Source organism: Talpa occidentalis, unplaced genomic scaffold, assembly GCF_014898055.3.
Source record: "Talpa occidentalis isolate TD23 unplaced genomic scaffold, MPIMG_talOcc4v2.1 talOcc4.13, whole genome shotgun sequence".
Lineage (NCBI taxonomy): Eukaryota > Metazoa > Chordata > Mammalia > Eulipotyphla > Talpidae > Talpa > Talpa occidentalis.
In genome coordinates, this window is record NW_023601322.1 from 17,232,225 (window position 1) to 17,257,685 (window position 25,461).

The 25,461-nt window shown below is 42.0% G+C and overlaps 1 protein-coding gene across 1 annotated transcript; it reads left to right on the forward strand.

Moving 5' to 3' along the window:
• The first annotated feature begins 5,902 nt into the window (after positions 1-5,902).
• On the forward strand, positions 5,903-25,288 carry MEX3C (mex-3 RNA binding family member C). The gene is made up of 2 exons (XM_037508496.2): positions 5,903-6,970; positions 22,253-25,288. Exons 1-2 carry the CDS (start codon positions 6,250-6,252, stop codon positions 23,476-23,478), a joined length of 1,947 nt encoding a protein of 648 aa, XP_037364393.1. The 5' UTR covers positions 5,903-6,249; the 3' UTR covers positions 23,479-25,288.
• Positions 25,289-25,461: the final 173 nt, after the last annotated feature.

The following is a 25,461-nucleotide window of genomic DNA, read 5'->3' on the forward strand; positions in this document are numbered from 1 at the left end:
TATTCAGTTGAACCTTCCCATGGCAGGACCATCAACTGCTCCTTACAGCTCTTTCTTTGTTTGCCGCCTTCTGCTTTCCTGCCTACTTCCACACGCATGCCTCAGTCTTTGCATGCTCAGCATCCCTGAGAGTGTTCATCAAAGAACTGTCTTAGGCCTGCTTTCTGCTTACTCCGTACTTGCCACCTAAAAACCTAAAAATCATTTCCAGTTCCAAGATTAGTTACCTTGTTGGCAATTCCTTGACCTATGTGATCATCCCTGTCCTCTCCATTGAGTTCCAAATCCATAAATCCCACTGTTTTATGGATGCCTCCAGGCGGCAATTTCAACTCCGCTTCAATGTAAGTTCGATTCCCAAACTGAAATCTCAGTTAAAATCCACTCTTAAGCTTAGTATTAAATACCTCTAGCTACTCAGTTCCTCTGACCAGAGCCTGATTGGCATTCTTGACGTCTTTAACTTGCGGTCAGTTTAGACCAAGTCCCACGAGTCCTATCTCCCAATCTCAAGTTCATGTATCCCTTGGCATCTTTACCGTCATTACCCACAGTTCAGTCATTTTAGATCATGAACTATTTCAATTGCGCCTCAAACTGTATTCCTACATTCAGTCTTGCTCCCTTTCGATTTGTTTTCCATGCTGTAGCTAGAAGATTTTAATTCAAGTTTACTTCCACTTCCCTGCTTACATCCCTTTTTGTTGTCCTTAGGATAACATGCAAATTTCTTCACATTACTTATAGGTCTTCTGCATCTGGGCACTGTCTACCTCTTTATTTTTTTGAAGATTTATTTATGCATACAAGAGCTGGGGTACAGGCCAGAGATGCAGGGCGTGAGAGGACTCACGAAAGACAGTGGGGAGCAGAACAGGCAGATCGACTGAAATACACTGCTGAGGGGAACAGTGGGCAAGGAAGGAGAGGTCTGCTGCGCCATGTGGGCTGCTCCCTGGCCAGCTGGGGATCGAACTTGTATTGCAGAGACTGTGGATTGCCTCATAGTGCGGTGCTTAACCCCTTGCGCCATCAGGGAGGCCATCTCCTCTCGTGTTCTTGGCCTCAATCAATAGAGGCCATCTAGCAGCTCTTCCTGTACTGTACATACACTTACTATGCCTGCATGCCTGGATTATGCATCTCATCTGCCCACTCTTAGTTTAGCTAACTCCCACTTTCCCTTCTGGGAAAGTTTGTACATGTTATCCTAAGGACAACAAAAAGGGATGTAAGCAGGAAGTGGAAGTAAACTTGAATTAAAATCTTCTAGCTACAGGGCCTCCCGGTGGGCAGCGGTTGAGCGCTGGGTTGCGAAGCTGCCCGCGGCTCTGCGGCGCCGGTTCGATCCCCGGCTGCTCCCGGCCACCGGAGGGGGTCCCACATGGCGTGCAGACTTCTCCTGCCGCCCGCTGCTCCTCAGCAGTGTACTTCGGTCCTTCTGCCTGCTCTGCTCCCGCTCTGGCTCTGGTGAATTCTCTCGCCCTCCCGCGCTTCTGACTGTACCCAGTGCATGTATAAACAAACAAACAAACCAGCAAACAAATAAATAAAGGCATGCCTCTATAAAAAAAAAAAAAAAAAAAAAAAAAAAAATCTTCTAGCTACAGCATGGAAAACAAATCGAAAGGGAGCAAGACTGAATGTAGGAATACAGTTTGAGGCGCAATTGAAATAGTTCATGATCTAAAATGACTGAACTGTGGGTAATGACGGTAAAGATGCCAAGGGATACATGAACTTGAGATTGGGAGATAGGACTCGTGGGACTTGGTCTAAACTGACCGCAAGTTAAAGACGTCAAGAATGCCAATCAGGCTCTGGTCAGAGGAACTGAGTAGCTAGAGGTATTTAATACTAAGCTTAAGAGTGGATTTTAACTGAGATTTCAGTTTGGGAATCGAACTTACATTGAAGCGGAGTTGAAATTGCCGCCTGGAGGCATCCATAAAACAGTGGGATTTATGGATTTGGAACTCAATGGAGAGGACAGGGATGATCACATAGGTCAAGGAATTGCCAACAAGGTAACTAATCTTGGAACTGGAAATGATTTTTAGGTTTTTAGGTGGCAAGTACGGAGTAAGCAGAAAGCAGGCCTAAGACAGTTCTTTGATGAACACTCTCAGGGATGCTGAGCATGCAAAGACTGAGGCATGCGTGTGGAAGTAGGCAGGAAAGCAGAAGGCGGCAAACAAAGAAAGAGCTGTAAGGAGCAGTTGATGGTCCTGCCATGGGAAGGTTCAACTGAATAAGGGTAAAAAGCACTCATTGGATTCAGTAATGAGAATTAATTCAAAGCATGAAGAGCCATGGGCACATTGCAGCATGCGTTCAAGGAGGCAAGCAATCGGCTTGGAGAAGCGGGTCTGAAGTAGAGAAGAGAAGGTGGTAATTGGAGGTGGAAGGAAGAGTTCCTGTTTATTAACAGAGGAGAGATTTGAGCAGGTTTATGGAACACTTGAGCACCTGGAAGGATGACACCAGAGTGTGGAAGGCCTGGAATTCCAGGTGGGAGACCTTGTTCCCAGAAAATCGGGAGCCGTTTCAAGCAGGACAATGACATGTTTGTTCTGTTCAGGTCCTGCTGCTCCTAGAGGACATCCTACTTTAAAGAAACTCATCCTGCCTTAAAAATGAAGCAAATGTTTCCTTTGGGTTTTCTAGGTGGAGTCCTTCTTTACGACATTACTTTTAAATTGTCTAACCTAAGGAGAAATTTTCTTACTAGAAATTTTCTTACTAGAAATTTCTTCAAGTTTTGTTTAATTTGCAACTGTGCCTACCTTAATATCATTACAATTAGGTTTAAAAGGCTAGTTCAGGGCCCCCCTGTTGGCATAAGGAGTTAAGTTTCAGCTATCAGCAGCCACTGCAAACACGAGTTGGATTCCCAGCCAGGGAGATAATCCACATGGCACAGCTGCTCCCCTCAGCAATGTATTTCAATAGAGCTGGCTGTTCTGCTCCTCACTCTGTCTCTGGTGCATGCTCTCACCCCACCCCAGCCCCCCCACAACTCTGGCCTACACCCCAGTTCTTCTATGCTTAAATAAATAAAAATAACTCTTTTTAAAAAGGCTAATTCAGCAGTCAGTCTGCTAGTTGATAAAATGTAGCAGATTCTGTATTTTCTTGTTTGTCCTAACATTCTTAAAGCAACTCTTCTGTACCAGCTTATTATATTAACCTATGTCACAAAAGGCAGCTAGAGGATTGAAAGAGAAACATTCAGATGCAAATTAGTGTGGTTGTGGGGCGAGAAGAAGGAATTGGATTGTTTAAGGAATTTAAATGAAAGAATCCCAGTCATTCTTGAAAGCAAAATCAAATCTTAAATTTGCTTCATAAACAAGATTTACTACAAGATAATAAATTTAGACCCATATGGGAAGGTCCCTGAGCTTCAATATCTCCTGCTTAGTCCATAAATCACATTATTGATCAAGTATAAATTAATGCATGAAAGTATAATTTGTGTATGGAAATGTATGAAACCTCATTTATTATGGGAAAATAAAGTAGAAAGCAATTTTCATATTATGAACACCCATATTAAACTATTTAGCATTTTTAAAAATCTTAGTTGAATGTGATATGCCCCCATGTATTGACCGAATGGGTCTTATCTCCCACAACCTCTTTTATACCACTCTCAAATGAAAAATGTATGAACTCCTGCTTTTGCATTGGGCCCTGGGGAGAAGCAAGTAAGACAAAGTGGTGAGCATTAAGTGACAGTCATGCAAAAAGGTGGGAAAAGGAACCTCTAAGATTTTCATTAGTAATTCTATGTATTTTCTCCCAATGACTGATAGAGCCTGGGAGTGGCCATTGTACACTTTGACTTTCTTCCTTGATGAGATTTGCTTTGCTGAAAGAGCTACCCATCAAATAATGGTTATTGCTGAAACCAAAATAACAGCTAGCAAGCATAACTAAATGTCTGATTATACAAGCTATTCATTGGTACATTAAAAAGGATCCAGTGCCTTTATTAAGAAGCCATGAAATATTATGTCCTTTGGGGCAGATCAGAAAAAGGGTAGAGATATACTAAATCAGTGAAAACTATACTAATTGGGGAGGTAGGAAAGAAAAAAAATCACTTTTTAGTACAGTTCATGGCAAGATTCCTTCTATAAACTCCAAACTCACACCCCGCATCAGTGTTCTGAACCCTGACTAAGCTTCAGAACAACTTGCGTGACTTTTTAAAAACATGTCCAAGTCCCTCCTCTGGATCTGCTAAATCTAAATATTCAGATTTTGTCTCGTCCATGTTCTGTGTCTTTTTTTGAAAGCTTGTCTTGACTTTGATGAAATCTTACCCCAGAGCCTACAGCTACAAATGAGTTCTCAAGAGACACAACATACAGGGTTAGATGAAAATTAGAGACACTTAGAGTAACAGCGAAGGTTCAGGGTTAGCTAAGATTTTCTAGGCCCTTGAATGGAGTAGAATAAATGTGAAAATGTGAATGAGATTGTGCACAGGGCCATAAGGACACAAAATAGAGAAAACAAGATATCCTTCAGCTTTCTCTCGGACTAGTGTCTGTAAAATCCCAGACAATTTTAGAAAACTAGGAGCACGATTAAAGTTCACCCATAAGATACGAGTCTGGGACAGGATACAATAGCTACACCCAATGTGGAAAGGGTCCCAAGTCAAAAAGAGTCGGAAGGCTTCTTAGTAGTTTGTACTTGAGACATGGCTACAGTGCCGTACACTGAATTGAGATGTTCTATGTGCATTGAGATAAATTTAAGTGATATACTGTCACACTACATTCAAAAAGTCGTGAAGAAACTCATTAATAATTTTATATTGACTGTGTGCTGAAATATTGAGTATACTTAACTTAGCATATTTGTTAAAACGACTTTAGTGGGGGTCACAGAAATCCTAAAATTACATTATGTTGCTGGCATTATAGCTGCATAGGACATCGACTGGTGGTTACAACCTGGGAGACTGCAAGGTACTCAAGGGTGGGGACAGGAGGGAGGTGCAGGCTGAAAATGAACAAAAGGGATAGGCTTTGTCTTCAACGAGCCGTCGAAAATAAACCCCTAGAAAAGACAGCCGCGGTGTGGGACCACCTGGGCGACCGACGCTCTGAGACGGTGGTAACGATGATTTCATCTCCTCGGGAGCCCCGAAAGAACCGAAGGTACTCGGGATGGATTTCAGGGATCCCGACGTAACCAACCGGCCTCGCTCCGGACTCCGCCAGCGGGGCGTGGGAGGTCCCGGCCCAGAGGGCGGAGCACCCCCGGGCAGCGCAGGGAAGGCCCGGCAGCCACGCGGTTCAGGAAACCACCCCCGCGGCCGGAGAGGAGGAAACTTCCCTGGCCCCTCCTTCGAGGGCTCCTTAGGCCCTTACCCCGCAAGAGGGAAATCTCTTCCTCAACCTGGAGAAACAACGCCCTCCGGGCGCAGGGCTGCGGCCGCGCACCCCGCACCCTAAAAGCCCTGCCCTAGGTGGGCAAGAGGGCGGCGCGGCCGGGCAGACGCTCAGGTGTGCGTTCGAACAGCACGCGCCTGCGCAGAAGCCCCTCCTCGTCTGCTTTCGGCTTCAGTTACCGCCTTCGTCCCGCCCCCTCGCCCGCCCCCACCTGGCATGTCACAAAGATTGACGTGTAAAGCGAACAATCAGAGCCCCTCTCCTCGTGAGCCTGTAGGGAAAGGGGAGGGCGGGGGGAGGGGAGAGGACGGCCGGCGAGGGCTTCAGGGGCGGGCTCGTCCCGCTCACCCAATCAGAAAGCTCTGGGGAGCGGCGGGGCGGGGCCGTGGAAGCGGCCGGGGGGTGGGGCCGGGGCCCGGCGCTAGCAGGCTGCGGGCAGGCGAGGGCGGGCGCCCGGCGATTAAAAGCGGCCAATCAGAGCGCACCGGCTTCATTCGGAGAGCGGCGTGGGGCGTCGCCGCCGCCGCGCGCGCCGGGGGCTGGCTGAGGCCATGGAACAAAAGAAAGCCTGAGAGGGGAGCCCGGCCGCCTCCAGCCGCCCGCCCCGCGCGTCCCCACCCACCCACCTAGTTACCTGCTCGGCCGCCGGCCCGGCCGGCCCCCGCCCTCCCGGCTGCGGGCGGCCCTGGCGCGCCCCGGGCCCGGCCGCCGGCCCCGCCGCTCCCGCGAGGAGAGGTGTCTGCGCGCTGAGCGGGCCGGGGCCGCGGCCGCCATGGGCCCCGCCGCCCGCCGCGCCTGACCCGGCCGCCGCCGCCGTCGACCGCGCGCCGCCGCCGCGATGCCGAGCGGCAGCTCCGCGGGCCTGGCCCTGGCGGCGGCGCCGGCCCCCCTGCCGCCGCCGCCCCCGCCCCCGCCGCTGCCGCCGCCCGCGGGCGCGCCGGGCCTCGAGGGGGACGGGCGGCCGCTGCGGGAGCGCCTGGCCGCGCTAGGCCTCGACGACCCCCGCGCGGCGGAGCCCGGCGCCCCGGCGCTGCGGGCCGCGGCGGCGCCGGGCCCGGCCCGGCGGGCGGCGGGGCGGCCCCCCGAGGAGCGCGCGCCGCCCGGCCGGCCCGGGGCCCCGGAGGCGGCCGCGCCGGAGCCGGGCGCGGACGGGGCGGCGGCGGCGGGCGCGGAGCTGGACGGAGACCCGCCGGAGGAGGAGGAGCCGGGCGAGGCGGGGGAGGAGGACCGGCCGGCGCTGCTGCTGCTGTCGCCGCCCGCGGCCGCCGCCCCCCAGCCGCAGCCGCTCGCGGGCGGGCCCCTGGGCGCCGTGCTGCTGCCGGCCGCCGGCGGCTTCGAGGCCCGGGACGCGGCGGCCGCGGCGGGGGCGCTGTACGGCGCGGACGATGCCCCGGGCATGATGGCGGCGATGCTGTCCCACGCCTACGGCGCCGGCGGCTGCGGGGCGGCGGCCCTCAACGGGGAGCAGGCGGCGCTGCTGCGGAGGAAGAGCGTCAACACCACCGAGTGCGTCCCGGTGCCCAGCTCCGAGCACGTCGCCGAGATCGTCGGTCGCCAGGGTGAGCGCGGGCCCGGCGCGGCGGGGCGCCCGGGGCGGGGGCCGGGGCCGGGGCCGGGGCGGGCGAGGGGGGTCACCTTGCGGGGCTGCGCGGGGAAGGCGCCGAGCGTCCCGGGACCCGCCGCGCCAGGTGTGCGCCCGGGCGGCGAGGCGCGAGTCGACGGCGCCGCCTGGCGCGGGGAGGCGCCCCGCGCCCCGGACGCGGGGAGTCCTGCGGGGGAGCGGGCAGCAGCGGCGCCCCGGGGGGAGCTCCTCTCCCCAGCGAGGGGCGAGCCCGGCGGGCCTGGCCGCGCCGCCCTCCCGCGTCGGAAACTTGGCTCCGGGGGGAGCGGCCCGGCCGCGCCGTGGCCCTCGCCGCGCCTCCGGGGTCCACTCCCGGGCGGCGCGCTGCCCGCCCCGAGCACACTCGGGCGTAGCTGAGGGAGGAACATTGGGCATCGGGTCATTGAGTGAAGGAACTTTGCGTTCACACAGTTTTCGGCAGACGCGCCTCCGCGCTCGCCCGCACCGCCGGCGCTGCAGACAGACTCCTCCCACAGGCGCAGACAAAGGACCTGGGTCTCGGATTCCAGGAGTGGATCCGTGGAGGTGGGGGAAGGGGGTGCCGCGAGCACCTCCGCATCCGACATCTTTAGGGAAGGTCCTGTGGTCTAGGAGGCGCGTCCCCCCTTTGTTAAGGCGGCGGCGGTGCCCGCGGCGGCCTGGCTTCGGGGCGGTTAGGCTGGTCGGTGTGTTCTCCGCGCTGTTGGGGAGAGCTTTGTTGGGGTCAGATAAAGAGAAATGATGGCGCTCCCGCTTGCTACATGATCTCATCTTTCCCCGTTGGTCTGGAGTACACATACAGAAGAGGTCTGTGGATGTGGTGGTTTCAGATATCAGAGTTGGCTCGTTTCTTACCTCTAGGATTTTAATAAGAAAAATTCATCGAAATCTGGGTAGAGCAGAGAGCTTATTCCAGACTGCCTGATGCCTGGTACATAAAAGCGGCATTCAAAGCTGGTGCCCTTCATTTGAGGATCTATTCCTATAGTTTGGTAAATAAGTTTCACATGCCTTCCTTGCCTTTTGCAATAGCAGGAACAATAATCCAAGAGACAGCTGTTTCATCTACACAGGATAAAATTATGACATCCCAATTTATAAATCCAGAATAGTTGATCACTCATTTAAGAACATCGAGGAATTACTAGGTGTGTCAAGCTTTTGTTTTGTCAGGCATTGAATTTGTGGCACTTGGGCACGTGAAATTAATTTACTTGCTGCCCTGAAGAAGCTCTGTGTCTAGTCAACAGTGGAATAGCACTAACAATAGTGTGTGACAAACAAGAGTACTTGTGAGAACATCAGCCCTAAAGGGCCTTGTAGAATGGATAAGGTTTTAACAAATGTAGATGGAAGACTGAGGAACAATGTGAGGAAAGGTGTGGAGGAATAATCTCTAGGTATGATTGGAAAGTTTTGAGGTTTTTTGATACTCAGGATCTGTAAAGGGGAGTGGTGAGAAAGGGTGTGGGTTCTGACTAGAGTGTGGAAACAAAACCCTAGGCAAGATACTAGGCAGGCTGTCACCATCTCTGCGCAAGTTGCTTCTTTGTGACTTTAGTGACAGTTTAGGAAAACAGCATTATTTGCTAGTTTGAGGGGCAAGACTGACATTTTGCGTATTTGGTTAATAAACTTTTATTCTCCATATTTTACCCTTCAAAGACTATAAAATGATCCTTAATTTCATACTTTTGTCTTTCTACAAATTCATTATTTACAAGTAAACTGACTTCATTCCAAGTTTTAATTTTGTATCATCTATTAAATTGTAGCTAATGAGATAAAGTCATAATTTTTCTTTTTAGGGCTGTGCTTACTAGTGAATAAGGAAATGTGACTTTATGTCTTAGGGCATTGAGACAAATTGCTGACTATTCCTTTTCCCCTGAAGATTTTCCTATAGTTGATGGCACTGTTAAAAATACGCCATCATCCTCTATTTTGTCATACTGGCACAAAGTCTTGCCCTTTTCCTTTTCTGAACCATTCAATTAGTGGATCGTTGACCCCTTAGCCACAGTCATAAAACCCGTGTTTCCCCGCTCCTGCAGAGATTTAGGCAACTTCTAATGTTTGTGTTCACAGTGTGAAATTTCCCCATGGGGGAGGAGTACCTTACTCCCTGAGTGAGTAAAACAGGACAGAATCATTTTATTTGTTTGCTTCAGATGAGCTATATTTTCATCCTTACAAATTATCCATTCCTGCCATTTTATTCATTACCTGAAGTCATAATTTTCTGTTCGACATCTCCTAATTGGTTTTAGGAATAATTATGTCACAGATGGAGATATTTATGACTTGGGTTCTGAAAGCAGAGTAGGGCAAATGGAATTCTGAGTCATATAGACTGACAACTCATGTAGATTGCCTCTGGTTCCAGTGCCTTTCAAAACAACAAACCACTGATTTTGATAGTGATGAAAGTTGGCAAAATGTTGACCTCATACTCATACTCCCCAGTAGCATATGGTCATTTGCAAATGTTTGATTGGCCTTATTTTTTCAATTTTGCATCCTATTTTGAAACCAATACTGTAAAACTCAGAAACTAAAGAGGATTATTGACCATTTTAAAAGTTTTTAAAGTTTTTAAGTAAAACATTGAAAGTAAATCTGAACAGATCTTTTAAAAGACCAAGGCACATTCACAGTGGTTAACAGGCGCTTTAATGACTCAACAAACTTTGTTCCAATTTGTACAGTCATTGTATCTAGTTAGACTAAAAAGTGAAATAAACAACTATGCCCATCTTAATTAACTAGGTTATCTACTGTTATAAATTCCCTTGTTTTTAAAGACTCATAGCCCATTATTTATATCACTGTAAGATTAATGTGTGTTGATCTGTTTTCACAGGTGACTTTAATTGATGGTGTGTGTGTGTGTGTGTGTGTGTGTGTGTGTGTTTTCCTATCTTCATATTCTAGAAAACCTCCAGCTTTTAATTGTATTTGTACTCCCAATATCTGAGTGTTTATGTATGAATAATATATGTGCTGATATATTTTTTAAAACTGATGTTTTTAGGAATGTGAAAAATGGAAACTGGAATTTTTTTTTTTTTTTTTAATATTTTACTCCAGTGGATTTTCTTGCATTCCCATTTTGTCTTTTATTGAACCAGACCCTTCTGGAAATGTTATTCTTTCTTATTGAGCTACTTTGTCTCCTCTCATCCTCAGTAGTTTCACATATTGTCACTTTTAAAGCATGTCACATTATTTCCATTTATCCTCAATGTGTCCATGTAGTAATTTTCCCCAGTTTCTTATGGTGAGACCACTCTTGAAGGTCTAACAACTGAAATAAGCATGTTTGTCTGGGTGTAAAGTGAAATTTATGCTGTACATAATTTCTCTATTCAAGAAAAAAACGCATTTCATGAGAAGAAAAACTTTCAGAATAATGCTGAAGTACAGTGTTTTTTCCTTTTATGGTGTTGGAGGTGGGAAAATCATTGCTCTTCTCTTTGCTGGGTACTATGTCACTTGCTTTAACCCTGTTAGGTAGTTATCCACATGTTATAGATGTAAAAACTGAGGTTTTATTAGGTGATCAAGTCACCTAGTAGAACTTGGATTTACACCAGTTTGTAAGACAAAGTTCTTTGCGTTGTACATTACTGCTTCATTGTTGAAGCATCCTACTCAGGAAGGTTAATAATGTTTTGGGTAATTTCTGCCCTAAGCATCTGGGTTTTGGGATGTTGGATTTCTAGTAAGCATAACTTAAAATATCTTTACTGTCTGAATTAATAAAAATTGGAGGTCTAATACACAGAAAGCAGATTAATCTGATATTGCAGTTTTAATGTGTCTAAAACTTTGTCATACATAGCTCAGAAAGTTAATTTGTGTATTATAACTTTAAAACTTTAAAAACTACATACTGTAATTTTTCTAGGCTTTAACTTTTAAATTTAGCTGATATTAGTTTGTATTAACTCTGGGACCAGTGAGAAAGGTTCAATTATTATAATTGTTTGTAAATGGGTGGAGACTCTCCTGCCTTTTCTTCCTGCCTTATTCAGATAATGAACTATTCTGATTCACTAGGGAGGAAAAGGGTGTATTTTCTACCTCCTGGTTACCAACAACCTAAAAAGGATCCTGGGAGGCAAGTATTTGAGAACTGTTAATTACTCTGTTAGGATTTCTATTTAGAAAAATTTCCAAGCATGTTTATGGGTTAGAATTCTATGTAATTCTTTTTACATCTACGTTTTCACGGAAAGGTAGCATTTAATTATGAGATGTGCTTTCTATATTGCTTTCATTTTTAATATATTTGATATTTGTACAAATTGAATAATTTTTGCCTTAAGTTGAATACAAAAATGTTTTAGAATGTTTATTTTAATATAATGATGCTTATTGTAAACTACCCCAAATTGTCTTTAACTATCTCAGCTCAACTATAATATATTGGAAAGAGCCAACCATCATAAATTGAAATCCCTGAATTCTGGTTACTCTGCCAGTAACTCTTGAACAAGTCACTTAAACTCCATAGACTTCAGATTCTTTTTCTGCAGCTGGTATAATATATACAATATTTTTAGAGATTCTGAATGACAGGGAAAATGGACATACATGAAACTATAATAGATAAACATGTTACTTTTGGTAAGTTAACTCTGAAATTAATTTCAACTACTCTGTTTAAAAATTCAAGGGGGCTCTGCACCTTTTAGTCATTCAGGGATAGGGGCAGATGGAGCAACCACCATCTCAAGTGTCAACTGGTCTTCCCCTATGCTGGAGAAATGAGTGATGGTGGCATTGCATGTGCCAATCTTTAAATGTTTTACCGGTAGTAATAATGATCACATCTGTTCATATCTCATTAATCAGAGCAAGTTTCTGGCCACACATCTGGTAAGAAAGTGCGTTACAACCAGTCCACAAGGAGAGAATCGAGTATCAGTGAACAGCCATGGTGACGACCACATATTCTGTGATCTATGGGATTGTTTGCATGATTTTTTTAAATGTAATTTATACCATATAGGTTTTGTAATTTAAAGTTGAACTCAAAACGAAAAAAAATAATGCTCATAAGATACTAAATAAGTGTCTGCAGTTTAAAACTCCTTTAGGAAGCTCCAATTCAATTATTGGATAGTCTAGTTTAAACTCCCATTGACCTTCAGGTGATTCTAAAGCGATATTTTTTATTAAACTGTGCCTTAATGCTTCACAAATTACTTAGAGACCATAATTTGTGGGTTTCCTTTTAGCTCTTTTCCCATGCTACCACTAGGTACCATATAATAATGCATAAAGATTAAATCTGATATTCAGGGCTTTAAAATAATTCTCTAATAATAGAATTGCCAAGCTCAATTATACAAAACTGAATGTATGCATGTCCTAATGCCATTTGAATATTTTGAATCTTTATTCCATGACTGGTTTTGAGAATAAGTTACCCTGTGTATACAACCCTTTTGGTTGAATACAACCTTTTTCGTGCCAGTGTTTGGAATTTAAAGACAATTCATGTGGATATGCTTTGTTGCCTCTGTCCAGTAAACAAAAAACTACAATTCATTGTATGCAGGAAAGCCTGGTTTGACCACTGTTTCATCATGAAATACTATTAAAATAATATGCAATTATTAGCAATATGCAAATAATTAAAATAGTGCAGAATTCCTTAATGAAAAGTACAGATGTAATTGAACATAGTCATAAAGTAGTTAGTTGGAGGGCTTCGTTCCAGATAACTAGAAAATCTTATCAAAAAAAGGTTATCGGTGTAAAAATACTTTGCATTTTGAGCTGACCTTTTTATTACTGCCCCAATTCTCCTTTCCCCTTTGGCTTTGCTTCTACCTTTCCACTGCAGTGTACTGTAGAAAAGGAAGTTGAACTTGGAATCAGAAAGCTTGTGTTAAAAACCTCATTTCACCATTTATTGCCTAGAACCTTGGACAAAGTATTTATCCTCATTGGGTCTCTTATGGAGGGAATAAAAACCTGTTTCATCTGTTTGTTCTTCTCAGCCCCTCCCAATTGTTGTGCGGATCAAGATTGAGAGGCTGTCATTAGTACAAATTCATTGTACAACTGAAAGTATAGAGATAATAAATTATATATGAAGTTAAGGTAAAGCTTGGATTGTGCTCCAGTACAATCTAAAATACTAGTTGAAACCAAGTAGTTGTATTTTAGTACATTTTTCCTAGGGTATACTGCTAACTAAATGATATAAATTACAAATTTTCATGTTTACAGTATGTCTTAAAATTTATTTAAATGTTTTAAAATTTATTTAAAATCAGAGCTTTTGAAATGTATTTCCTGGTGAAGAGCTAAACTAGTCTGGAAAAGAATCATTCACAAATGAATCTGAGTCCAGTGTATATTCCAAAGTTTCTATTAGCATCCTCTAAAGGTAGGAACCTGATTTAAAAATCCCCATTTAGGAAAATTGTTCAGCCTTTCATCTCTAATTTACACTCTTTGGGTTTTAGCGAAATGCCAGATATAAGCTTATTTATTAAATTGTTTATCCTCTTGCCTAAATAAAGTGAAATAAAAAGGGATAGTTATATTTACTTGAACTTTTAAAATATTTTATATGTAGAGGGAATTCTTCTGAACTCTTTCTTATGAGGGAAATAATACAGATTGAGAGAATAGTGTGTCTGGGAGTGATTACTCTTAGGGCAAATCTAGCCTTCAGTTTTCTTCATGTATAAAATGAGATTGAATTGGATCATCTCTTGTAGCTCATATTTCAGATCTTTGTTCAAAAAGAGTCCCTAAAGTCATGCAAAAATAAACCTTGTTTCAAATTGCCAGTTAGATTGACTTCAACATAAATCCTCCTAGTTTTGTAAAGTTGATCTTTACATGCTTTTCACAGTCTAAATGTGCACTTTAGCATTAGGAGATAAATTCTCTAACTGCCTTTAACTGGCTTGGAAAATTGATTTATTTAATTTTCTTTTCTTTTAATAATGACAAACATTATTTAAGTGTCATTTCATATTTGATCCTTACTTCTAACATGTAGGTAAGAGAACAGATCTACACAAGGAAACAGATCTTTATGAGTTACTATGTAAGTAACTTATCCAGGGTCTCAAACTCACAGTTGGAGACTTAACACACCTATCTCCTTAAGGGATGGAACACGAAAACCAAAAAATTACGCATAGATATAGAAGATTTGAACAGCACCACCAACCAACAAAAGAAAATGACAATTCACTGTCTGTACAGTATGTGCAAACACCAAATCCTTTGGTGCTTAAAGTTGATATACGACAGTGAGGCCAGAATTGAATCTTAGTTATCTTTGCATCTTTAATGTCATTAACATGCCTGAAGCAAAGTGTTTCTTTTATTAAACTGAATTATTAGATTGAAAACTTGCCATTATTTATTGTTTTAGTTTCTTTGTTTTGATAAGTGGAATTTTTTCCCTCTTTTCCTTTTTTCCTAACTCCAAACAAGGAGCCCCAATCAACCTTGATTTTTGAGGTTTGTTTTTTTTTTTAAAGTGGTAGTAGGCACTACTCAATTTGAGGTATTTGCTATCTATGTGAATACTGATAAGCAAAACTAAAATCATATAAATGCAGCTATTTAAAGTGCTCATAATGATACCTAAAGTGAGACAGTATGCTTAACAAAAGAAATCTAGAAAATGTAATTATGGGAGTTAACAAGACACTTGGGCCTGAAAAGGGAAAACTAGTATTTCTATATTATGCTTTTTAGAATATACTTCATTGCTAGTCTAAATGATTTATTTAAATTTCGGAATTGCATGCATGAGAAATCCTCTTGGGAGGATTTAGTTGATATTTATCAGTCTTTGAAGAATAATACTGAAACTGAGTCCTTGTAGAGTTAAAAGCTTTTGCATATTCTTGTCTAGACTATTCCAAGTTTTTAAAAAAAAAAAACCTTTACATGAAATCATTACTAATATGACACCCCCCCCCCATTCTAATACATAATGAAACAAATTTGCTTTTAGAGAAAAACAGTATAGTGACTGTCAGATTAAGACAACTTGGGTTTGAGACCTGACTTTCTAGCTGGAAGATATTGAGCAAATATAGTTGTGCTCTTTTTGGCCCTTCTTTTCACACGCTATTACAATGATTAAGTGAGAATATATCTAGGAGAGCCTGAGAAACTGAAAAGTGTGTTAAATTTTTTTTATAAATTCAAAGCTAAGCCCAGTCACCCAGATAATTAGTTCAGTCACTCATGAAATACTTAGTAAGGGAATGGGTTTACTTAGATAGTTCTCAAAAGCTACACTTTACTGAGCACCTTACTGAGTAACAGGCATCGTGATCAGCATTTTCAATACATTATTTCATTTAGTCCTTACAAAAACCAGATAAGAATAGTATCTTTAATCAGTTTCCCCTCCCCTATAAAGGAAAAATAAAAGACCTGTTAGAGTTGAAGTAGCTGATTGGCGATGGTCTATCCAAAGTCTTGTGTTCCCAGCCATTTGCTCAACCTACCTTTCCTTGAGGAAAGATAGGTTGTATCTATACAAAGATAGATGTATGTGACATACGGTAGTGTCTCCTTGTCCCAAGTGCTTTTTAGACCAGAAAGAAGAGGTGGCTATATCCTAGGAGAAGAGGGGCTTGGTCAAGAAATATAAGTGTGACTTGACTGACATTGAAACTGCAACTAACTAGTGATAGATTAGAGCCCAGTTCTGCTCTTTACATTGCTTCTTTTAAACTGGACTTCGAGAAATTCATGTGTGATATTTGTGATGATAGTTAAAACCTTTTACACATACTATCTCATCTTTTCCAAATGGTCATGCTTCTGAACTCGCCATATAACATGCGTGTAGCTAATTTATGGAGTGAATGAAAATATAATTAATTTAATTTCTGGAAAACAAAATTCTTTGTCAAAATAGTAACACTAGACATAACATTTGGGACTAATTTCTTTAAAACAAATTATTTATACCTGCAAGATGGAGTTTAAACTCCCTCACTTGACATTGAATATGTCCATCTCCCCAACCATTCTACCCTCCGAGAGTTGCTTAAAGCCAGGTGTGTATCCTAAATGCCATCATGTGCTCCTGATTCACTGCTTTAGCATTTGCTGTTCCCTTGCTCCCCTTCCCACACAGCAAAAAGACTTTTCTCTAGACTAGTTTCAGATGCCTCTTTCATTTACTGTGTAAGCACTACAAAGACCTCTCCTTTTCTGTGCTCCACACCTTTGTATGTCTGTTTTCATTCATACGACTATACATTGTTTTAGACTCTGAACTCCTTGTGATCCGAAATTGTGATAGTTCCTTTTATGTCGCCTGGAATTAGCACCAGTGTCTTTACAGGCAGTTTAAGTATTTGAATGGGTGAGATCACGCATGAGGGTGATGCTTTCCTTCACAATTGGAAAATGTCCTTGGTTGTGGGAAAGGAGCGGTTTAACCAGGCATAGTTGGGCAAAGCCCTAGGACAGGTGGAGGGCAGCTTTTACGTGAGCTTCCCCTGCCCAACTGCTTGCTTCTCAGCATAAACACCCTGTCTTATGTGTTTCTTTTCTTTTTTTTAATCTATTTTATCTTTAGCTCTATCCCCTCATGCTATTCCAATGCCTGTGATCTCCACACATTTCATGACCCTTTTATCTCATCGTTGACCTGAGCATTGAGTTTCTAAGCAATCCTGGGTTTGGGTTTTGAATTTTCATGAGTCAGATACTTTTCTCTGTTCAAAAGCCAGAGACTTGGAAGAAAGGGAGAAATAATTAGAGAAGGGAAATGGTACTGTGGTCAGCAGAATAAACCCCTCTCTGAAGATGTCTTCTACCCTGATCACCTGGAAATTGTGAATATATGCTAAATTTGGCAAGAGGCTTTGCAACGGTGAAGGGGGGACCTTAAGAACCGAAGTTATCTGAGATCATCTGGGTGGGCCCACTATTATCACTCTGGCTGAAGATAGAGAAAGGGGGGCTACAAGCCAAGAAATGTGGAAGCCTAAGAAGCAGGGAATGGCCCTCAACTGACAGCCAAAGGCAATAGGCACTTAGTTCTATAACCTTAGACAGTGAAATTCAGCTAATAACCTGAGTGAACAAGGAAATAGATCCTCCTCAGAAAGGAACGCAACCCTGTCCACACCTTGGTTTAAACCCTGTTGAGGCCCATGTTAGACTTCTGACCTACAGAAATACAAAATAAAAATGTGTGTCCTTGTCACTATGTGCGAGACCTTGTTATGGCAGCAGTACAAAACTGAAGCAGATAATATACAAAATTAAGAACAGGAAAAGAATTCTGGACTTATGAAGAACTAATGGCAATTCCGTATTTGCTGTGATGCCTTAATATACTGCTGTATGCTGAAGGCAACTGCTTCATTTTGATGGCGCGCCCAGACTGTCAGAATATGAATATAGTACAGGCGCCAAACATTGTGGCTGCTGTTATCTTAGAGCAGTGATTGCAGGGTCCTTTTGGTCTCAAAGAACTTGAATAGTTTTCTGTTGCTGCATAACAAATTCACATTAGGTTAGTGGTTTTAAAATAATAATGTATTATCTGAATTTCTCTAGGTCAGAAGACAGGGCATGGGGTGTAACTGCATTCTCCATTCTGGAGTCTCACTGGGCTAAAATCAAGGCCTTGGCCAACAGAACAATTCTCATCTGGGACCCGGATCCTGAAACAGGCTTCCTGGTTATTGGAAGAATTCTTTTTTTTTTTTTTTTTTTTTTTTTTTTGTAAGGATAGAGGCCTTTTTTTTTTTTTTGTAGGATAGAGGCCTCCATTTTCCTTCTAGCTCTCAGTTCCTAGAAGCCATCTGCAGTTTCTTGCCATGGGAGCTCCATAGACAGTTTACCTCTGGATTACTGACCTTCTTCCTCACTAGCCAGAGCATCGAGAACAACTGGAGAAAACTCTGCTGTAGAGGATTTGTAATTAGGTCAGTTTCATCCAAATAATCTTCCTATTTTATGATGAACTGATTTACATAGTAATTACCTCTACATTGCAGACCATAATGCTACATCTGGTTCTTTTGTTTTTAAATACATCAGTCCACATGTTTATGCAACTGGAAAGTATCCTTAAAAATGATCTAATTTACTGGTTTTGTGATACTCCGTCTCCTCCCCCCCCCCCCCAGCAAAAGAACATTTTACATTGCAACCTGTTGTACTTTGCACTGAAACATTTGGAACACATTAGTGCAGATTGCAACCCATTAAATTGATAGTGCAATCCATATTTGAGAAACATTGAAGATACCATCACTTTCAGCTCTTCTCCAGTAACAGAGGACCTGTCCCTCTTAATTACTAAAGCAGTTGGAGGAAGAAAGAGGCTCTCCTTACACTGGAGAAACAAGACAGAACCCTGCTATGCCAGAGTGAGAAGATCAGAAATCTGACTGCAGCTAAAGAGCAAAACATGCTAGCCACACTGGTGTAGAAAGAGGAAATGGCATGCTACCAGGAAATAAATTGCAGGGGGGGCTTTTGGGGGGGGGCAATTTACATCCAAATCAAAATAAAATTAGAACTATGAAAATTATTGGTAATATCCTACTTCTTAACCTTCAGTCTGGTCTAGGCTTCTGCCGGTAGGCTACCTTGAACATACCTTACCAATGTGTTGATTTTTATTTGTAAGAAAGTAAATGTTAATCCTTGGAATTGTCAGCTTTAAGTTTATGAAATTATTTACCATGCTCTCCATACAATTTACAGTAATTCCAGTACTAGTCAAAAAACAGCTAATAAGCTACATCTCATAAAATATGTTTTTTAAGTTTTCTGATTTAATCATATTTCTTTGAAAAACTGATCATTTGTATAGCTCAAAAGTGAAAAATAAGGGAGTATACAGTGAAAATGAAGTCTCCCTCCTGTCCTGTGCTCCTAAATCAACCAGTTTTACGGCTGCATTGTATTTCATTACGTAGCTGTACCAGCCTCACTGTCATATAAATAATCAGTATAATCCAGAGGTCATTTTGCACCTGTGCAAGCATTTTTACAGAATCTCTTCTATGAGTGGGATTGTAGGAACAAAATTACACATACACTTGCAGTTGTCATTTTGATAGATGTCACAAACTTGACCTCCAGAGAGAGCGGATTATACAGCACACAAGAAATATGGATGTCCTTTTCCTCATACTAATTCTGCTTTCAGGTTTTTTGTAATTCCCATGAAAATGTCAATTTTCATGTCTTGTTTTAGGTGACTTTGGTCATACATCAGTTTTTTTTTAAGTAGTCTAATTTATCACTGCTTTTATGACTTCTGAGTTTTGTATCATTCAGTTTATAAATTTTTTCATGCCTTTAAAAAAATGTCTTTAGGGCCTCCCCTGGTGGAGCAGGCGGTTGAGTGCTGCACTGTGAAGCTGTCCGCAGCCTCTGCAGTGCCGGTTCAATTCCGGCCGGCCGGTGAGGGTCCCACATGGCACAGCAGACCTCTCCTGCCGCGCCTGCTACTCCCCTCAGCAATGTATTTCATCATTCTGCCTGTTCTGTTCCCCGTTCTGTCTCTGGTGAATCCTGTCACCCTCCTGTGCATTTGGCCTATATTCGGGTTCTTAGATAGATAGATAGATAGATAGATAGATAGATAGATAGATAAACTTTTTTTTTTTTTTAAGGTCTTTGAATTTTCAAATAAAAATCTGAAATACTCCTCAGGAAGCATTTTACATCCTCTACCTGCAAAATAATGAAACTTTGTTTTCTCCTTTAGTTTGTCACCAACCCTCCCCCCACCCCCACCATTCAAATTATCCCCATCTTTGGGGATAATTACCATTACCTTCTTACTGCTGATCTGCAAAAAACCTAAGCACCCTGTCTTTGGGGCAGGATGGGCCTCTTACTTCCCTGTCTTGGAGGAAATCTGGGCTCAAAAGTTGGTCTTTTATTGTTCTGGTCTTCCAATTCACTTTCTATCATAAGCAAAGATAGCATTTCCTGTACTCAAGTTACACTATCAATATATTTTTCTAGTTCATTGTAGATGTAAACTATTAGCATTCTTAATAACAACTTTTCATGTTTCATAATAGCATAAATTCTACTCATTGTAAATAATTTCTAGATGGCTTTCAAACCACGTTCTTATGACCCTTCTTATACCTCATCCAGTCTCTTCACTTGAAGTGTTTTCCTTGGAGTTTTTCTTTTAGGGACCACTCCCATCCTCCATCAGTCTACTCAAATAATGTAACCCTCAGGTTAGAGTAAACCTAGCACTAAACGTGTCTTCATGATTGGTCCTAGGATTCAGCAGTGAGAGCGCAACCACTTTATAAATTCTACAGCATGTTGGAAAGGGAAACAGGATCTTCATTTGTGGTTAAGATCCAAAAGTTCAGTAGTAGATTGAGTAAGGTTGTATTGAATATGTGATTTGCAGTATAGGGCCATATGCAATATGACACTCTTTAAAAGCTAGGCACAAAGTAACTTAGATGCCAAACAATATGCATTGGAATGATGCCAAGTGTTTTTATAAAAAAGACTCATCTTTGTTTCAACAACTATCTCATGACCACCCATGATATATACTGATGGTCAGTCACCCAGTGCTCTTAGAATAATTAGAGAAGGGTGCCTAAAGCAGTCCAGAGGGAGACGAATCCTCATAGAGGATGAGGCAACTTAAGTAAAATCTGAAGGACTAGTAGGAGCTAAGCAAGCAGAACTAGGAGGAAAGAGGCAGGGCACGGGAGCTCAGATAGGAGTTTAATATGGTGGGCGCAGACTGCAAAGTTTAGCAAGTGAGGAGGGGGGAAAGGAGACTGATTAAGAGATAAGTTAGAGAAAGGTGATTAGGTAAAGAAGGGCTTTGTGTGTTGTACTGATGCAAATAAGTCATCATCTGATCTGTGCTTTATTTAAAAAGCATCTGGCCAAAGTGAATATGGAGAATGGATTGAAGTGAGGCAAAACGGGAGGCATGGAGACCTGTAGGGCATGGCTGTTGCAGTTATGCATGTTAGAAATGATATGTATAGTTTTGCACATTATGAATTGGATGCCAAAAAAGGGGAAAGATTAAGAAAAAGACCTGCTTAAATTGTCATGTATATCTCCAATCACACCTCGCTGTCTTTATTTTGAAGAACAAAGAGTAGCATGCTATATCATGAGAACAAATTTATTCAGGCACAAGCATCATGTTAAGATCTTTGAAAAGTATAACCCTAGAGCTGTATGCCTTAATTGTATAATTGACATTATAAGTTACAGTTGAAAATCTCTGTTCTTGCAGTTGATACTGGTAATGGGTAACTATTCCCCAAAAGTTGATTAAAGTAAAAAAATTAGGAATAGTTATGCACATATATCTTAGATACTTAGTTTTTTAAATTAAATATACTTAGAATTTGGGGCTAAAAACTTTTGAGAATGAATCTGCCCATCACAGTAGACCTTCTTGAATAATGGCACATCCAGTACCTATATTCCATTTAGTGTTCTGTGTTTCTTTTGAATGTAGCAAGAACTTTAATGAATGCAAAATCATTGTTAATGTTTTTACCCCAGACTTTTATACTTGTCTCGCCCCTATTTATTTGTTGTCATCAAAGGAAAGAAAAATACTAAGTTAAAGTGATAGGACAAGTAGAAGTCAGTTAAATTTTGTGGTAGTCATACAAAATTTGAGGTTCTTAGGTTAACAAAAAGAGCATAGATTTTGAAGTCAAACTAGGTTTAACTCTGATGCTGCCACTTACTAGCTCTGTGAACCTGGACAGATTGTACAGTTTCCTTAGCAAATGAAAGGAGTGTTAATAGGGTTATTGTGCAGATTAAATGAGACAATAGATATTAAATGTCTCACAAAATATTAATAGTTTTTCTTTGCCACCACCACTCTGCAAGGTAGTAAATGCCGGTGTTCTGAAAGACACACCCATTGATGGCAGAGCTCACCTGCTTTGAGTACTTCATGCATCATTTGCAATGACTAATAACAAATGGAAGGAAATGACAAGCCTGACTTCTGAGTTGAGGCCTCTCAGTAGAGGCACCACCTCTTCCCAAATGAGAGACCACCAGACGAGGATTTAGGAGCATTCAGGAAAGCTATCAATGTCTAGTGATTTGTTTTAGAATTAAAAACAAGCAAACAAAAAAATACTCATAAGCAGACATTTAGTGTGATTGGAATGCTGAGATTTGTCTTTATATTGTTGATGCTGGTTCTTATGGAATATTTTCTTTCTAACAGGTTGTAAAATTAAAGCACTGAGAGCCAAGACAAACACATACATCAAGACACCTGTTCGCGGTGAAGAGCCCATTTTTGTTGTCACAGGACGAAAAGAAGATGTTGCCATGGCCAAAAGAGAAATCCTGTCAGCTGCAGAGCACTTCTCCATGATTCGTGCATCTCGAAACAAAAATGGCCCTGCCCTTGGAGGGTTGTCATGCAGTCCTAATCTGCCTGGTCAAACCACCGTTCAAGTTAGGGTCCCCTATCGTGTGGTAGGATTAGTAGTTGGACCCAAAGGAGCAACTATTAAAAGAATTCAGCAGCAGACCCACACATACATAGTAACTCCAAGCAGAGATAAAGAGCCTGTCTTTGAAGTGACAGGGATGCCCGAAAATGTTGACAGAGCAAGAGAAGAAATAGAAATGCATATTGCCATGCGTACGGGAAACTATATTGAGCTCAACGAAGAGAATGATTTCCATTACAACGGTACTGATGTAAGCTTTGAAGGTGGCACCCTTGGCTCTGCATGGCTCTCCTCCAATCCAGTTCCTCCTAGCCGCGCAAGAATGATATCTAATTATCGAAATGATAGTTCCAGTTCTCTGGGAAGTGGGTCTACAGATTCCTACTTTGGAAGCAACAGGCTGGCTGACTTTAGTCCAACAAGCCCATTTAGCACAGGAAACTTTTGGTTTGGAGACACACTACCATCTGTAGGCTCAGAAGATCTTGCAGTTGATTCTCCTGCCTTTGACTCTCTACCAACATCCGCTCAAACGATCTGGACTCCGTTTGAACCAGTTAACCCACTCTCTGGCTTTGGGAGTGATCCTTCTGGTAACATGAAAACTCAGCGTAGAGGAAGTCAGCCATCTACTCCTCGTCTGTCTCCTACATTTCCTGAGAGCATTGACCACCCACTTGCTCGGAGGGTTAGGAGCGACCCACCTAGTACAGGCAACCACGTTGGCCTTCCAGTATACATCCCTGCTTTTTCTAATGGTACCAATAGTTACTCCTCTTCCAATGGTGGTTCCACCTCTAGCTCACCTCCAGAATCAAGACGAAAGCACGACTGTGTGATTTGCTTTGAGAATGAAGTTATTGCTGCCCTAGTTCCATGTGGCCACAACCTCTTCTGCATGGAATGTGCCAACAAGATCTGTGAAAAGAGAACGCCATCATGTCCAGTTTGCCAGACAGCTGTTACTCAGGCAATCCAAATTCACTCTTAACTATATATATATACATAAATACTATATCTATATGGACTCGTAAAGGCATGGGTATAATGGTACCCCCAGTAAACTTCCTAATGAATTCTTATGACTGTTATCAGGCTTTATTGGGATTAGGCTAAAGTTGTTAGTAAACTTATAAAAGGCTGCTATGGTAACACTAAACCTAAGTGGTCTCTTGTCTATTAGTTGGTTTGAATGATTAATATTATCCTGTAGACCCAGAGACATAGCTTGTGAGAGAATTGTTAGAGCTGACATTCAACTCGGCTGAGTGAAGATAATCATAGCGCACGTGAGCCTATGCCTATGAGAAAGTGTTTATGTCTAAGATTTTAAAAACAGTGGGTCCCTAAGCCTAACCCCATTAAGAGTTTATGGAGGGTACGTGGCATTACAGATGATTCAGACACTTCCAGTGCTGCCTTCTTTACACTGCCAGTTTTGACAAAACAGGTTTGTTTTTTATTTTACAACAACTTATGCCTAATTCTGCAGGATTGCAAGTTAACTTTTTAATGCATTGTGATTACTTATTGGTAATAGTAGGGCCATGGCAGTTTACTTGATCACTGGTTACAATTTGGGGCAGAAACTGCTACATTGACCTTCATCTCGCCCAGAGTGCTCAGCTTGTGTGGTCAGTGGGTCAGGAATGCAATTGTGTCCACTGTGGATTCCTACCCATTGAGTCCCTCCATGAATGTGGAAATGGCCACCTGGGTTTTTTCCATTTCAGGACGGGCTTTGGGGTGCACCTATATTGGCTAATAATTAAGGATGCGAACATTCCATTCATTAGTCTGATCAAGTTACTGATTAATTTCTAGACTATAGATCAAAATGTGAAACATTTTATGTTCAATCCATATTTGTCTTGCACATTATAAATATATTTTTATTTTTAGTAATTTTGGGGTGGGGGGAGGGAGAGAGAGGGTAATAATGCCCTTAGCATCATTCATAAAAGCAGCTGTGACAACCTCCAATCAGTTTACTTCATTTCAAAACTATTTCCAATCACAGGAAAGATTTCTTTAAAATACACTTTTACATTTCACCTGTGGATGTCTAATTTCATCCTCAGTATGTTCCCAAATTTATGCTGGTATTGAAAGGACAAAACATTATACTTGTGGGTTTTTCTACTAATTATTTTTGAAACGTTATTTTCCCAACACAAAAGAGCTTTTTTTCTCAGTATAACAAAAGTTGAAATCCTATGTGTATTGAATAGTAAATAGACAAATTTTATTTTTATTTCCACTTGAAGAGTTACATTTCGTATAAAAGTTTACAAATAACGGTTTTTATTTTGATTTTTCAGTATAAAAAATTTGCCTTGATGGCATATTATGATGTAATGCTAATTGCTTGTAGGATAGTTTAAATGTCAGTATTGAAACCTAATCTTTAGCTGCCGTCTTGTAGATACGAACGAATGTTCACCAAGCATGTATTTTGTATTTTGTTGCATTGTACACTGCAACTAATAAGCCAAGGAATCGACATATATTAGGTGCGTGTACTGTTTCTTACAACCACCAACTAAGAATGATAAATTATCAATATAGTTTAGTATTTGCTAATTTTACTACACTCTTTTGTTATGTATATGTAGGGAAGTCATAGGGATTATAAATTCAATTTGAGTAAAGTTTAAAACCATATATTTTATGATAAAGGGCCTTTAACTTAAGATGGCCAAAGCACTGATATTATATATTTGCTGTAAAGAGAATTATAAGAGTTTTATTTTTCTGATATTAAAAGTTACTTAATAAAGACTTGTTTCCATTAACTTGAATGTATTCTCCTTGATGTTTTCCATAGAATCATTCGTTTTGACTGGAAAGATAGCTGCCTGTGTTCTCTTGCAGTGGCCGTGCGCTCGCGCGCGTGCGTGTGCGTGTGTGTGTGTTTAATATTGATTGTCCCTTACACTTCTATGTGAGTTTAGCTTTTTCTTTTGAGTATAAC